The 15,556-nt window shown below is 45.0% G+C and overlaps 1 protein-coding gene across 5 annotated transcripts in view; it reads right to left on the bottom strand.

Annotated features, from left to right (window-relative positions):
* The window catches only part of LOC138763163 (voltage-dependent calcium channel subunit alpha-2/delta-2-like), a 604,584-nt gene that overhangs the window by 440,342 nt on the left and 148,686 nt on the right, over window positions 1-15,556 (bottom strand). For all 5 annotated transcript variants that reach the window (XR_011357359.1, XM_069936885.1, XM_069936886.1 and 2 more), the window contains exon 3: window positions 5,053-5,169. Coding sequence is in view for 4 of the 5 variants with exons in the window: in XM_069936885.1 (XP_069792986.1) it covers window positions 5,053-5,169 (117 nt within the window). In the remaining variant the exon portion in view is untranslated. The remainder of the gene's footprint in view (window positions 1-5,052; window positions 5,170-15,556) is intronic.

Here is a 15,556-nt window from a genome sequence, read left to right as displayed (position 1 = left end):
ATATGGCGAGCTCTCCACTGGCCACCGTGACAGAGGTGCACCAAAGAAAAGGTACAAGGACTGCCTAAAGAAATCTCTTGGTGCCTGCCACATTGACCACCGCCAGTGGGCTGATAACGCCTCAAACCGTGCATCTTGGCGCCTCACAGTTTGGCGGGCAGCAGCCTCCTTTGAAGAAGACCGCAGAGCCCACCTCACTGACAAAAGGCAAAGGAGGAAAAACCCAACACCCAACCCCAACCAACCAATTTTCCCTTGCAACCGCTGCAATCGTGTCTGCCTGTCCCGCATCGGACTGGTCAGCCACAAACGAGCCTGCAGCTGACGTGGACTTTTTACCCCCTCCATAAATCTTCGTCCGCGAAGCCAAGCCAAAGAAAGAAGGAATGAAAGGGGGAAGAATGGCAGGAGAAAACTCAGCCCCCAACCCCCAGCATGTTGCCGACCCAAACCACTCTCAGCGAAAAGATTTTCCTTGAACTATGGCAGCAAATAGGATTCTGCTGCTCAAAGACAGATTGACATACCCACAGGAAGGGTTTAAGAGTGAGAATGTGAGTTTTAAAATAGTAACCAAAATAACATAGCAGAACATATTCCATGATATGTTTTGATCATTCAGCAAGGTTAAAGCTCATTATTAAAAAACAACAACTCCATATTTGGCCAAGACATCAAAAGATTATTAAGTGACATGACCCTGATTAACAAATCCCAAGAGAATTCTTAAAAATATGTACTTAGATGGAGAAATTTGTTTGAATATTTGGAAAAATGCCAAGTTCTGACTGTATAAATATGAGTTGTAAGCCATGAGGCAAAAACTCTCTTGGAGTGGGACAGCTACTTGTGGCAATCCTTCTTGTGGTGGTTCACACTTTGCTAAGTGATTACAATTTATTTTTTCAGCTGTATTCATTTTTGTTTTCAAGCAACCTCAAGTCCACTTGAACAGAAGGACATGGTCAGTTAGTTGGTTTACATTTCTCTCTTTTGTATACGCATCTCTTCTTGAGTACAGTTTCTTTGCACTACCAATAAGTAGAAATTCTGCCTGGCCCGCAGGAAAAATATTCTCAGGGTTGTATATGATGTCACGTATGTACTCTGACAATAACATCGAAACTTTGAGCTTGATGGTTAGCAGCCTTGTGGAAGAGGAACAGCTGGACATGTGCAGCGCTGTGTGTAAGGTGTTTGCACATTCTCCCCGTGACTGCGTGGGTTTCCTTTGGGTGCTCCGGTTTACTCCCACCCTTTAAAACATACCAGTGTTGTGGGTCAATTGGGTGTAACTTGACAGCATGAGAGCTGAAAGGGCCAATTCCCGAGTGCTGGCAACATCCTTGTCATTTGTCTCTGCACCCTTTCCGGCTTGACATCTCTTATACAATACGGTGACCAAATCGGAGCACAATGTTAATTTTCAACTGCGCTGGAAGAGTGAAATCAGTGAGCTGGCCACTCCATTAGTCTCAAACCTCATGTTCCACCATGACCTGCGTCTGCATGCCCAACGATTTCTCTGTGCATTTGGGCTTTCACTGCTGCACCTCGAGTGCTAGGTTCAAGCCAGGTGCTGCCTGTAAAGGAGTTTGTATATTCTCCCTGAGCCCGTGTGGGTTTTTGCCGTTGCTCCAGTTTCCTCTCACCCTCCAAATAATACGATGTTGTAGGTGAATTTGGTTGCAATTGGGCAGTACGGATTTAAATTGCTGGAATCAGCTTCTATCGTGTTGTAAATTTGTCAGCCCACTGCATCAAATGGCAGCAAAACACAGTGCCTGCTTGGCTGGTAAATTCGAGGGATGCAGCTAATCCTTGTATTTGGATGGACAACTCATTGCAAGATGATGTGCATTTAAGAAATCGCACCTTGACATTTGGCCCAGGGCTGTCCCATCTCTCTGCAAGGAAGAAATGTCTGCTCCTCAAAACCATCTCCCTGGTGCAGCAACATAAAATGCAATTTGGAACAAATATCTCCATTATCATTCACTGATTGAGAACATCCTGCATTCAGGCTCCATCCCTTGTTGGCTACCAGCTACAAATGGGCTCTCTCCCTCCTCGTACTGAGCCAGTGAAACCATTCTCCTGGTGCTGTTGCAATACAGGAGCCTAACAAGTAATTGTGAAATTGCATTGGCAGCTCAAGTTCTCACCAATGAACAGACACAATCAGCAAACAGGAAGCTTTCCACTGCAGGACACTGCACACATTCACACTTCATGCACTGGAGCCCAGGGTCGCCAGTGTTACAGCTGTGCCATTCACCTCCAACCTGCACCCATTCTATCTGCAGAGGCATTAGCTGCCAACTACAGATCATAATTTAAGAAAACAGAGAAAGGAACAGATCACTGAACAGATCCAACAAATATGTTTTGTACTTTAACTCCCCTTCACTTCCTGAACTCTGAAGGCTCTTGCAAAACAAACATTTACATCCCATAGAAGAGGTGGAGATATATTTACAGTATCTTACATCATGAGGAACCAAGATGCAATAAACAGGAAGGACCTATTTCAACTTGCAGGTGGATCAATGACCAAAAGATGAATCAACTCATTTTCAGATTCAGATTTCAGATTTATTGTCAGAGTACATACATGGCATCACATACAACCCTGAGATTCCTTTTCTGCAGGCGAGGCAGAATTACCACTAATTGGTAGTGCAAAAAAAACTGAAGCTAGCATAAAGAACTGTAAACAGATAATGAATGTCAACAAACTGACTGCAATATAGAGAGAATTTTTTTTAAAATCAATAAAGTGCCCAAGAGTCTTTAAATGAGTCCCTATTGAGTTTGTTGTTGAATCTGATGGTGGAGGGGTAGTAACTGTTCCTGAACCTGGTGCTATGGGTCTTGTGACACCTATATCTCTTTTCTGATGGCAGCAGCGAGAACAGAGCCTGTGCTGGGTGGTGTGGATCCTTGATTGTTGCTGCTCTCCAATGGCAGTGTTCTTTGTAGATGTTCTCGATAGTCAGAAGGGTATTACCCGTGATGTCCTGGGCTGTGTCCACTACCTTTTCCAAGGCTTTATGCTCAGGGGTATTGGTGTCCCCATACAAGTCCATGATGCAGCCAGTCAGCACACTTTCCATCACATATCTGTAGAAATTTGCCAGGGTTTCTGCTGTCATACCAAACCTCCACAAACTCGTGTAGAAGTTGAGGCACTGATTGCTTTCTTCACTATGCCATTAGTGTTCGGTCCAGGAAAGATCCTTCGAGATAGTTAATCTCAAGAACTTAAATTGTAGAAGCATGAAAGGAGCGATGCCGAAAAAAATGCTTTACAATGAGAAGAATCTGGAGGTCTTGGCCTGAAAGGATGGACAAAGCCAAAACACCCCCTTGCATTTAACAGTGCCTGTGCATTGAAGAGTTGCTGAGCTAGATTTAAAGATGTGATGCTGAGGAGATCCTTCTCAACTAACATGGACACAATGGGTCACATGGTCTTGCTTTCAAAAGTGGGACATTATCTGTATAGGCACAACCTCCTATTATCTTTGTCACCCTGAATCCAGGTTGTACAAATCTACTTCTGCAGACAATATGCCATTTTGAATCCAAAAACCTTTCAAGCAGCAAAACAGATGTATCCAGAATTCAATATATTAGACTGCGAGCTACAGGACTGTATGAAGAGGGTGGAATGGTACCAACACACTTACAAGCAGATTCATCCCTGCAGGCTCCCATACCAATGACAGTGGGAGTTCCTGGCTGCTCCTATTTTAATTCCCCTGCCCGTTCCCACACCGTGGCAAATTTGAAGGACAAATCCTCGTGCTCCGCCTGTGTGGTCCACAAACCCACAGCAAGAATGTTGAATTCTCTGATATTGAGTGACCTTCTCCCCCATGGTCCCCTTCTCTTTCTCCTCCACACAGGTCCTCTCACAAAACCACTTCTTTCCAGCCCCCCTCCCAGCACCTGTTTGTTATCTCATGCATTTCTCCTCCCTCCACCTTCAAGCACCCACAACCCCCTTCCACTGTATCCTCTCCCCAACTCTTCCCATCAGCCATCTCTCCCATCCCTTGTGTAGCTCCACCAAATCTCCTTTCTTCATACTCCTCCTCTCTCCCCCTCCCCCTCACCCTCCGAGCTCCATTCACCCTTGTTCCCCTGCTTCTTCTTGACACGCTCCTATTTCTGTCTTCCCAGTCCAGTCCATCCACTCCCCCCAACCAGGCTCCATCTGCCTGACATCCTTCACTCCTTCTTGTCCACCGACTAACAACCCTCAGCACCCACCTCTCGCACCCCCCCCCCCACCATCCTCCAACACCGCCTGTCTTCCCTCTCCTTTTCCAGACTTGAAGCAGGGTCCCGACCCAAAATGTCGACTGTCCATTTTCCTCCATGTCCTGTCCCGCTGAGTCCTCCAGCAGCTAGTCCTTTATTTAGTGACCCCACATTCTCAGCTCTCTGAGGAAGGATTCCAAAGATTTTCAAACTCCTCTGGGGCAGGAAATCCCTTCCTCAATTTGAAGTAGGTGCCCAAAATTCTGAAATCACACTGTCAAAACCCTGGAATGTTACAGGTTTCAAGAACTTGCTGTTCTTCAGAACCAACAAATGCAAAGCCATTCAGCTCAGCATTTTCCTTGTGAGTCATTCACAGATCAAGTCTATTTTCTCTGCACTGTCTCAAATCATTACTTAAATGTGGAGATGGAAAGTGCAAGCAGTACCTCACCAGCTCGTTATAAAGTTGCATCAAAACTTTATTATTATTGTCTTTCAATCCCTATGCACAAAAGGGGCCACATTCTTATTAGTTCCAGCCTCAAGTCAACAGCGGTCTACAGTCCAACTTTGGCCCACTTCAGTCTTGCGATATCCTAGTCTCTCACCAACCAGTCCCCAGTATCTGGGAATGCTTTGCCACATTGATCCCAACCTCCAGATCATGGTGACACCACTGACCATCTGAAGGAGGGGTTGATCTCAAGCTAACAGAAGGCAGAGGTTTCCAGACAGCAATATAACAAAACATGAAGGCAAAAGGGAAGATGAAAATCCTACCTTCAAAGCCTCCACCTTCTTGTCCAGGAGTTTCTCGATTTTGCCAGCTACTCTTTTCACCAGCTTGTCGGGGATGTTCTCTTTGATTTCGAAGAGGTGCTTATGGTCATCATACAGCTGGTGGAGAAAGGGTGGAAGAGATCAGCAATGAGCAGACATGTTGGTGGGGAATCGATAGCTTGTCTTAGCATTGAGAATGGAGGTAGTGACAGAAAGATGAGGCAATAGATGTTACTCACAACATACCCTTTCCCCTCTCTCTTGCTCCTGTTTCCTCTTTCTTCCTCCCTCTTCTCTCTCTTTCCTCGACTCTCTCCACCCCCCCCCCCCCCCAATTGGGTAAGAATTTGAGAAGCAGGACCTCGAGTAATGATCCCTGGATTTCCACTGGTGCCACATGACAGTGAGGTCAGAAATAGGGAGGATAGACGAGATGAATTTGTGGCTGAGGAGCTGGTGCAGGGGAGAGGATTCAGATTTTTAGATCATCGGGATCTTTTCTGGGGGAGAGGTGACCAGTTCAGGAGTAATGGGCTGCACTTGAATCAGAGATGGACCAGCACCCTGGCAGACAAGGTCGCTTGAACCACCAGGGCAGGTTTAAACTGGATTGATGAAAATGGGATCCTATGCAGGAGAGAAGTAGGTGTGATAGTATGGAGGGTGACAACAGAAAGTTTAGTGGGCATGAGAAAAGCAGGGAGTGAGGAAGGACTGTTGATTTAACTTCCACCTATTTTGCTAAGAAACGTATATTAAGTAAGACAAATTATGACCCACAAATCTCGGCCAGAGTGCCAATAATTTCCTCTTTAGCTTCCTACAGTGGCCTTGGATATATCTCAACCAGGCCAGGAGATTTGACAATTTTGTACACATCACAACCTTCATCACCACCTCAATTGATCTCAAGTACCTACCATTCACTGTCCCAAGTTCCCCATGTCTTTTTCCAGTCATTGAGGACCTTGCCCATCTCCTGTGTCTCTGGACAGAGTTGACCGCATTGGTTCCTGAGGAGTCTCATGTAATTCTCTGGTTACCCTTCTTCCCCTTCATGTACTTTTAAAATCATTTGGGATTTATGTTAACTGCCAGAGCTACTTCCTGTCCCCTTTTTGCCCTCCTGATTTCTTTTTTTTGTTTACTCCTCTGTTCCTGAAAACTCCTCCAGATGTTACACTTGATCCCAGCTGCTTGTATCTGCCCCACGCCTCCTCCTTGCTCTCGCCTGGATCCTGAATTTCCCTTGTCATCCAAGCTTCCCTCAGCTTGCACGTCTGACCCTTCACTCTGACAGGAACGCACAAGTCCTGGACTCCTGTCAACATACTTTATTTTAAAAAAGTCACATTTTCCTTATGTTCTTCCTTCAAATAATCTGTTCCAATTAACTTGCCTTGATCTTTCAAAATTGGCCTTGCCCCAGTTCAGATTTTTATCTTGTGTTCCTGCCTTATCACCCTCCATAACTCTCTTAAATCCATCAGAACAATGGTCACTGGTCTCCAAAGGTTCATCCACAAACGCTTCATCCACTTCCCTTCCCAGATCAAGAGTGGCCCTTTCCCAGGTTGGACACTCTATGTATTGACAGAGAACACTTTCGTGAACACATTTGACAAATTCCACCCTGTCTAAACCTTTCACAATCTGAAAATGGGATCCTAGGCAGGAGGGAGGTAGGTGAGATAGTATGGAGGGTGACGACAGAAAGTTTAGTGGGCATAAGAAAGGCAGGGGGTGAGGAAGGACTGTTGATTTAACTTCCACCTATTTTACTAAGAAACATTTATTAAGTAAGACAAATGAGCTTAACGCATGGATGTGACTCGGACAAGGTATCCTTTACTGAAAGTAAAATCCCAGACTATGACAACAATATTTGACCGACAGCTGGCTGCAATCTCCTGCCACATTTTCTCCTCTAATTCTTGTTAACTCTTTGGGGTTCTGTCTTACACTCCGAGCAACGTGCTGGAACATAGAACAATACAGCACAGTACAGGCCCTTTGGCCCACAATGTTGTGCCAACCATATATTTTTTCCTAAAATAAAGTACTAAACCCTCCATTTTCCTTTCATCCATGTCTGTCTAAGGGTCTCTTAATGTTGCATCCTCCACTACCATCCCTGGCAAGGCATTCCTAGCACCGACAACTTTCTGTGGGGGGGGGGGGGGGGGAGACTTACCCCTGATGACTTCCCTAAACTTCCCTCCCTTAACTTTGTGCTCATGCCCTCTGGTGTTTACTGATCCTGCCCTGGGAAATTGGTGCTAGCTGCCCACCCTATCTATGCTTCTCATAATCTTGTTGACATCTATCAATTCTCCTCTCATTCTTCTACGCTCCAAAGAGAAAAGTCCCAGCTCTGCTAACCTTGTCTCACAAGATGCTTCCCAATCCAGGCAACAACCTGGTAAATCTCCTCTGCACCCTCTCCATAGCTTCCACATCCTTCCTATTATGGGATGACCAGAACTGTGGTCTCACCAGAGATTTGTAGAGTTGCAACATGACCTCTCGACTCCTGAATTCAATCCCCTATTAATGAAGCCCAGCATCCCATAGGCCTTCTTAACTATCCTATCAACCTGTACGGTGACCTTGAAGGATGTATGGATTTGAAACCCAAGGTCCCTTTGTTCATCCACACTCTTAAATAACCAACCATTAAATCTGGACTCAGCCTTCTAGTTTTGTCCTTCCAAATTGCATCACCTCACACTTACCCGGATTGAACTCCATTTGCTATTTTTCTGCCCAACTCCACAACCTGTTTATATCCTCTTGTAACCTTTGACAACCTTCAGCTCCATCCACAACTCCTCCAACTTTCATATCATCCCCATACTTTGTGACCCACCTTTCCACCATTTATAAATAAATCACAAAGACCAGGGGTCCAAGAACAGATCCTTGCGGCTCTCCACTAGTCACCAACCTCCAGGCAGAATACTTTCCTTCCACTACTACTTTATGCTTTTTACCTGCAAGCCAATTTTTTATCTTCACTGCCAAGGTTCCACTGATCCCATGCCTCATGACTTTCTGGATGAGTCACTCATGGGGAACCTTGTCAAATGCCTTGCTAAAATCCATGTAGCCCACATCTACCATCCTACCCTCATCAAGTTCTTTTTTTTAACCTCCTCAAAAGACTTAATTAGACTCATAAGGCACGACCTTCCCTTCATAAAGCCATTCTGACTATCCTTGAGTAGACTGTACTTCTCCAAATGCCCATCGATCCTCTCTCTCATTAAAATGCTCCCCCACCAAGAGGTCTGCCACCTGACCAGGTTCATTCCCCAGAACTAGATCCATTATGTCTTTTCCTCTCAGCAGCCAGTCCACCACATGCTGTCAGGAACCCTTCTTGGCAAATTCAGCCCAACCTATCCCTCTTGCAGTAAGGAGGTGCCAGTCAATATTAGGGGTGTTGAATTCACCCTGTAACTACAACCCTGTATTTCCTGCACCATTCCAAAATCTGCCTGCTTATCTGCTCCTCGGTGTCCTGAGGGCTATTTGGGGGCTTATAGATAACTCCCAGCACAGTGATAGCTCCCTTCCTAATTCTGACTTCCACCCACATTGACTCAGTGGACACTCTGCAGAGTGTCCTCCCTATCTTTAGCCGTGATACTATCCCTGACCAGTAATGTTACTCTACACCCCCCTCCCCCCATCCTATTGTTTTTAAAGCACCTAAACTCCAGTACCTGCCTCAGCCAATCCTGCCCTTCTTCCAGCCAAGTCTCTGGAACGGCCACAACGTCGTAGTCCCACATACTGATCCATGCTCTAAGTTCATCCCCTTTATTCCCAATACTCCTAGAGTTGAAATAGACATATTTCAACACCTCTAACTTGCTACATCTATGTTTTATCCCGTCTGTCCTTCCTCACCAACTCAGAGCACATAGCTTCATGCTTTTGTCCTTCAACCTTAATCTCTTCCCTCACATTCTGATTCCCACCCCCCTCCCAAACTAGTTTAAACCCTCCCCAACAATACCAGCAAACCTACCCACCAGGATATTGGTCCTCCTCCAGTTCAGGTGCAGACCATTCTTTTTGTACAAGTCAGTCCTTTCCCAGAGAGACCCCAATTATCCAAAGATCTGTACCCCTTCCCCTTGCAGCAAATCTTCAGCCACGGATTCATCTGCCACAGCTTCCTAATCCTACCCTCTCTGGCATGTGGCAAAGGCAACAAATTTTTTCATGCCTTTCTTGTTCCTCATCTCCACCCATATAGCTTCAGTTACCCACCCATCTGTAATGTCACCTCTGACCGTGGCCATGACATCCGCCTTAACCAATAACGCCACACCGTTCCTCTTCTACCCGGATCCCTGTTGGTCCCGAAGCACCTGTACCTTGGAATGTTGAGTTGCCATTCCTGCCCCTCTCTTTAACCAGGTTTCTGTAAAGATACCTTGTCCCAGTCACATCCATGCACTAAGCTCATTTGTCTTACTTAATAAGTGTTTCTTAGTAAAATAGGTGGAAGTTAAATCAACAGTCCTTCCTCACCCCCTGCCTTTCTCATGCCCACTAAACTTTCTGTCGTCACCCTCCATAATATCTCACCTACCTCCCTCCTGACTAGGATCCCATTTTCAGATTGTGAAAGGTTTAGACAGGGTGGAATTTGTCAAATGTGTTCAGGAAAGTGTTCTCTGTCAATATGTAGAGTCCAACCTGGGAGTGGGTCACTCTTGATCTGGGAAGGGAAGTGGATGAAGCGTTTGTGGATGAACATTTGGAGACCAGTGACCATTGTTCTGATGGATTTAAGAGCGCTATGGAGGGAGATAAGGCAGGAACACAAGATAAAAATCTGAACTGGGCAAGGCCAATTTTGAAAGTACAAGGCATGGACTAGCTCAAATTAATTGGAACCGATTATTTGTTGGAAGAGGAAAATGTCATATTTTTTTTTATATATAAAGTATAATGATGGGAGTCCAGGATTTGTACTTTCCTGTCAGAGTGAAGGGTCAGACGTGCAAGCTGAGGGAAGCTTGGATGACAAGGGAAATTCAGGATCCAGGCGAGAGCAAGGAGGAGGCGTGGGACAGATACAAGTAGCTGGGATCAAATGTAACATCTGGAGGAGTTTTCGGAACAGAGGAGTAAACAAAAAAAGGAAATCAGGAGGGCAAAAAGGGGACAGGAAGTAGCTCTGGCAGTTAACATAAATCCCAAATGATTTTAAAAGTACATGAAGGGGAAAAAGGTTAACCAGAGAATTACATGGGACTCCTCAGGAACAAATGTGGTCAACTCTGCCCAGAGACACAGGAGATGGGCAAGGTCCTCAATGACTGTGGAAAAAGACATGGGGAACTTGGGACAGTGAATGGTAGGTACTTGAGATCAGTTGAGGTGGTGATGAAGGTTGTGATGTGTACAAAATTGTCAAATCTCCTGGCCTGGATCAGATATATCCAAGGCCACTGTAGGAAGCTAAAGAGGAAATTACTGGCACTCTGGCCGAGATTTGTGGGTCATCATTAATTACCGGTGAGGTGCCAGAAGATTGGAGGGTGGCAAGTGTTGTGCCTCTGCTCAAGAAGGAAAAAGCCTGGGAACTATATGCCAATGAACCTAACATACGTGGTTGGCAAATGACTGGAGAACATTCTGAGGGAGAATGTTAGATGGACAAAGGCTGTTTAGGGATAATCTGCATGGTTTTGTATGTTAGAGGTCATATCTCTGAAATCGGATTGAGGTTTTTGAAGGTGTGACCTAGAAAGTTGATGAGGGTAGCGTTGTAGATGGGGATTTCAGCAAGGAATTTGATAAGGTACTGCAAGGTAAACTATTCCGCAAGGTTAGAATGCATGGGATCCAAGACGAGATAGCAAATAGGATAGAAAATTGGTATCATGGTAGAAATCAGAGGGTGATGGTGGAACATTGTTTTTCATGCTGGAGCCCTGTGATTAGTGGTATGCCATAGGGGTCAGTGCTGGGTTCATTGGTGTTTGTCATCTAGATCAATGAAAATGTACTTGATATGATACAAAAGTGCACAGTATTCTAGATGGTAAAGACTGTTGCCAACGATTGCAGCTGGATTTTGATCAGTTGGGTAGGTGGTCAGAGGAATGGTCCATGGAATTTAATACAGAGAAATGTGAGGGGTTGCATTTTAGGTGGTCTAACATGGGTAGGACAACCACACTGAATGATAGGGATCCAGGGAGTGTTGAAGAGCAAAGGGATTCAGGAGTACCTGTGGAGTCACAAGGAGATAGGGTGGTCAAAAAGGTTATGAGCACATTAGCCTTCATGAATTAGAGTATTTAGTGTTGAAGTTGGGAGATAATTTTGCAGTTGTACATCAATGAGGCTACATTTGGAGGATTGTGTTCAGTCTTGGTCACTGTGCTGCAGGAATGATGTCATCAAGCTGGAGAGGGTGCAGATAAGATTTAAGAAGATGTTGCCATGTCTTGAGGACCTGAGCTATAGGGAGAGGTTGAGCAGGCTGGGCCTTTATTCCTTGGAGTGCAGGAGGATGAGGGGTGATCTTACAGAGGTGTACAGAATCATGAAAGGAATAGAGCAGGTAAACACAGAGTCTTTTTACCCCAAAGTAGGAGAATCTGTAACCAGAGGACATAGGTTTAAGGTGAGAGAGGAGAGAACCTGAGGGGTCACTTATGTACACAGAGGGTGGTGGGTGTATTTAACGGGCTGCCGGAGGAGGTGGTCAAAGCAGGTACTATTGCAATGTTTAACATATGGATGAATACATGGATAAGATAGGTTCAGAGGGATATGGGCCAAATGCAAGGTGGGACTCATGTAGGTCAGCATGGAAAAGTTGGGCTGAAGGGCCTGCTTCTTTGCTTTGTGAATATGTGACACCTAGTACTAACAAGCGCAAACACACCCCATGCCCGCTACCCCATACACGGGCATAGATGAACATACCCTGCACAAACAACATGCATACTCACAGATACACTCAAACATAGATATCCTATACACATACCCACAGAAACTACGCAAGCACATTTTGTGCACACAACTACATAAACACAAGCACATATGTGCATACACACTGCACACAGAATTGCGCACACCCCCCAAATAAACAAACACACCCTGCATACACACCAAACAAGCCTATGATGTAGTCTGATCATTTTGTCATGACGTGCGACGCACATGCAGAAACAGATGTTATTATTGCCTGTGTGCACCCTCATAACTGACACATTCTGCCAGTCAGTTTGCCTTTTTGAAAACAAAGACATTATGATTTGTTATCAAGACTAACAGTGATGGTATAGTGATGCCCCTTTCCCTTTGTAAAAACGATAATTTACCACATCTGCAGTGGTATACTAGATGAGGGCAGAATGGGCAAATATTGTGGTCCCACAGTTCAGCAATAGGACAAAGCCTTCAACATTGGTAAGCACAGGAACATACATGTCTCAGTGCCTTTCTGATTGCTTAACATTCCAAAGAATAGGAAAAAGTTTGTGTCTTCAGAGAGGCAAGAAAAAACAATGTGGCTAAAAAGCCTCAGGGAGTGAGAGTCAAACAGAGGACGGGGACAGGAAGTGAGAGGTGAACTTGGAGAGAGCATGAGATCAAGACAGAGAGAAAGAGTGTTAGAATGAATGCAATAAGGTGGCGGCACAGTTAGCACAACTTTATTACAGCAACAGCCACCCAGGTTCGAATCCACCATTGTAAAGTGTTTGTATGTTCTCCCCATGGCCTCCAAGGGTTTCCTCCCACATTTCAAAGATGTACGGGGGGGTTAGTAGGGTAATTGGACGTATGGATGTATTTGGCTGGTGCAGACTCACGGGCTGCAAGGGCCTGTTGCCATGCTGCATCTCTAAATTAAAAATTAAATCCATGAAAATGAGAATGTCAAGCAAACGGGCAGAACGAGGAACATCAGAAGCGGTAGAGGCAGGTACGATTACAATACTTAAAAGGCATTTTGACAAGTCAGTGGAGAGGATAGGGTTAGAAAGATATGGGTTAAATGCAGGCAAATGAGTCCAGCTTAAGAGGACAAACACACAAGTGCTGGAAAAACTTAGTAGATCAGGAAACTCAGCACTTTTGTGCTAACCCCAGCATTTGCGGATTCTTAACTCAGGTGGACAACTTAGGCATCATAGCCAAGTTGGGCTGAAGGGCCTGATACTGTCCTGAGGAACTATGACTAAGCAAGAGAGTGTAAGAGGAAGAGATGGGGAAGATGAGTCAATCACTTTATCCATTTTTAAAATAAATCTTACTTTTTACATTCCAATAACAGCAAAAGGGAAATGTTAGATCTGCTGTGACGAACAGCATGATGTGATAAATATGAAAACAATGAATTAGTAATGCCTCTCAGTTTCGATACAAGGAATGAGATTGCAACTGAATTCTCAGAGGCACTTCAGTTTGTCAGACAACATTCAGCCTGCTTTGAGGAGTTCTGTTAAATAGTGGCAAAAATAGGTCATTTGTAATACGTGTCATGAAGTTGTCAGCATATTTTGTCAGTAGTATGATTCTAGTTCGTTTGTGTGTTCCAAGATACAGTGATGGAGATCATTTTGTGAGCCAACCAGAAAGCATCTTGTACAAGACACAGAAAAGAAGTACAAAGTGCAGAGTGACAGAGAGAGAGAAAAGGAGATCAATTGGAATTGAGCATGGTCAACATTTTATTTATGCGATGTTCATTCAGGAGTCTGATAACAGCGTGAAAGAAACGGTTCTTGAATTGGATGGTGCAGATTTCACTCACTCAGGTGAATCTTCTTCTTGACCAGGGTGGGGAAGGGTGAAGGGAGTGTGGCAGGGTGGGATGAGTCTTTAAAAGAGAAACAAAATGACTGCAGATGTTGCAATCTTGAGCAGACTGAGAATTGCTCGTGAATTCAGCAGGTCTGGCAGCATCTGTGGGTAGAAATGGTCAGTGAATGTCTCGGGTTTATTAAGACTAGGATAGAGAAGGTGAAATTATACCTATAGGGAGGAAAGAAGCTGGTGAGGGGCCCAGAGGTGATAACTTAAGAGGATAAAGGTGTGGGAGGAGGGGAGACACATAGAGGGAGAGACACTAGGAATGGTGGGGAATAAGTTCAAAAGAAGGAAAAAAAATTTCCAGGAGGAGGTAAAGAAGAGATGGAAACAGTGGGATCAGAGGGGGTGCAGTTATCCAAAAGTGGAAAAATTAACCTTGCTCCTGTTGGATCAAAGGGCTGTCAAGGAGGAATGTAATGTGTTGCTCCTCAAGTTTCCATTTGACTTCTCCCTGACAAAGGATGAGGCAGAGGACAGATGTTTCACTGTGGGAATGGTTGGCTTCAGGAAGTTCCACAGAGTGTGGATGTTGGGGAAAGGGGTCAGCCAATCTGTGTTTGGTGTCACCAATTTTTGAGAAGGCCACACTGGGTCCACTAAATGCAATGGATTAGGATAGATGATCTGCTGATAAAGCTCTACATCACCTGGAAGTTCTGTGTGTGAACCTGGATGGAGATAAGGGAGGAGATGTAGGGACAAGTTCTCTGCTTTCTGTGGTTATAGAGGGAAGTGCCTAAGGGGATGGAAGGGTGGTAGGGAGGGAAGAGCGCACCAGGGAGTCTCAGAGAGACTTATCCCTGCAAAAAGCAGATGGGGTGGAGAGGGAAAGCTGTGCCTGGTGGTGGGATTGCACTAGTTGGCAGAAGTGTTGGCAGATACTGTGTCACATGAGGAGGCTGCTAGGAGCAGAAAGTGAGAACTTGAGGGATTCTGACCTTTTTCTGCTTTGGGGGAGGATGTGCAAGGGCAGAAGTACGAGAAATAGAGGAGATACAGGTACCGGGTTTATCAAGGACAGTTGGGAAATCAGTGATTATTAGGGAAAGAGGTCATTTCAGGTGTCCTGAGGGGGAAGGCCTCATCTTGGAGACAAATGTGGCAGAGGAATTGTGAGAAAGGGATGGCATCCTTACAAGGGATGGAGTAGGCAGAGGTGTAGTCCAGGCATCTATGAAAGTCAGTGAGTTTTGCTTATTTTATTTATTTATTTTTAGATATACAGCATGGTAACAGGCTCTTTCATTCCTTGAGCCCTTCCCACCCAATTTCACCCAATTGACCTACAACCCCTGGTATGTTTTGAACAGAGGGAGGAAACCCTCGCAAACATAGGGGGAGCGTACAAACTCCTTATAGAGAACACAGCATTTGAACCCCTGTCCCAGTCACTGGTGCTGTAACAGCTTTGGGCTAACAGATGCAGTTAACCATGTTGTTTGCCATAGATATTCATGTAGACACAGTGGTCAAGAAAGGGGAGAGAGGTGTCCAAAGCAGTCAAGGTCAATTTAAGGGCAGGGTGGAAGTTAGAGATGAATTAAATAAAATTGTCGAGTTCTGTATAGGTGCAGGAGGTAGCACTAGTGCAGTCATTAATGTAATGGAGAAAAAGTTGGGAAGAGGGGCATAGCTGACAAAAAGGCACTCT

Source organism: Narcine bancroftii, chromosome 5 (assembly GCF_036971445.1).
Source record: "Narcine bancroftii isolate sNarBan1 chromosome 5, sNarBan1.hap1, whole genome shotgun sequence".
In the NCBI taxonomy this organism is placed as follows: Eukaryota; Metazoa; Chordata; class Chondrichthyes; order Torpediniformes; family Narcinidae; genus Narcine; species Narcine bancroftii.
This window is presented reverse-complemented; position numbering and strand designations above follow the sequence as displayed.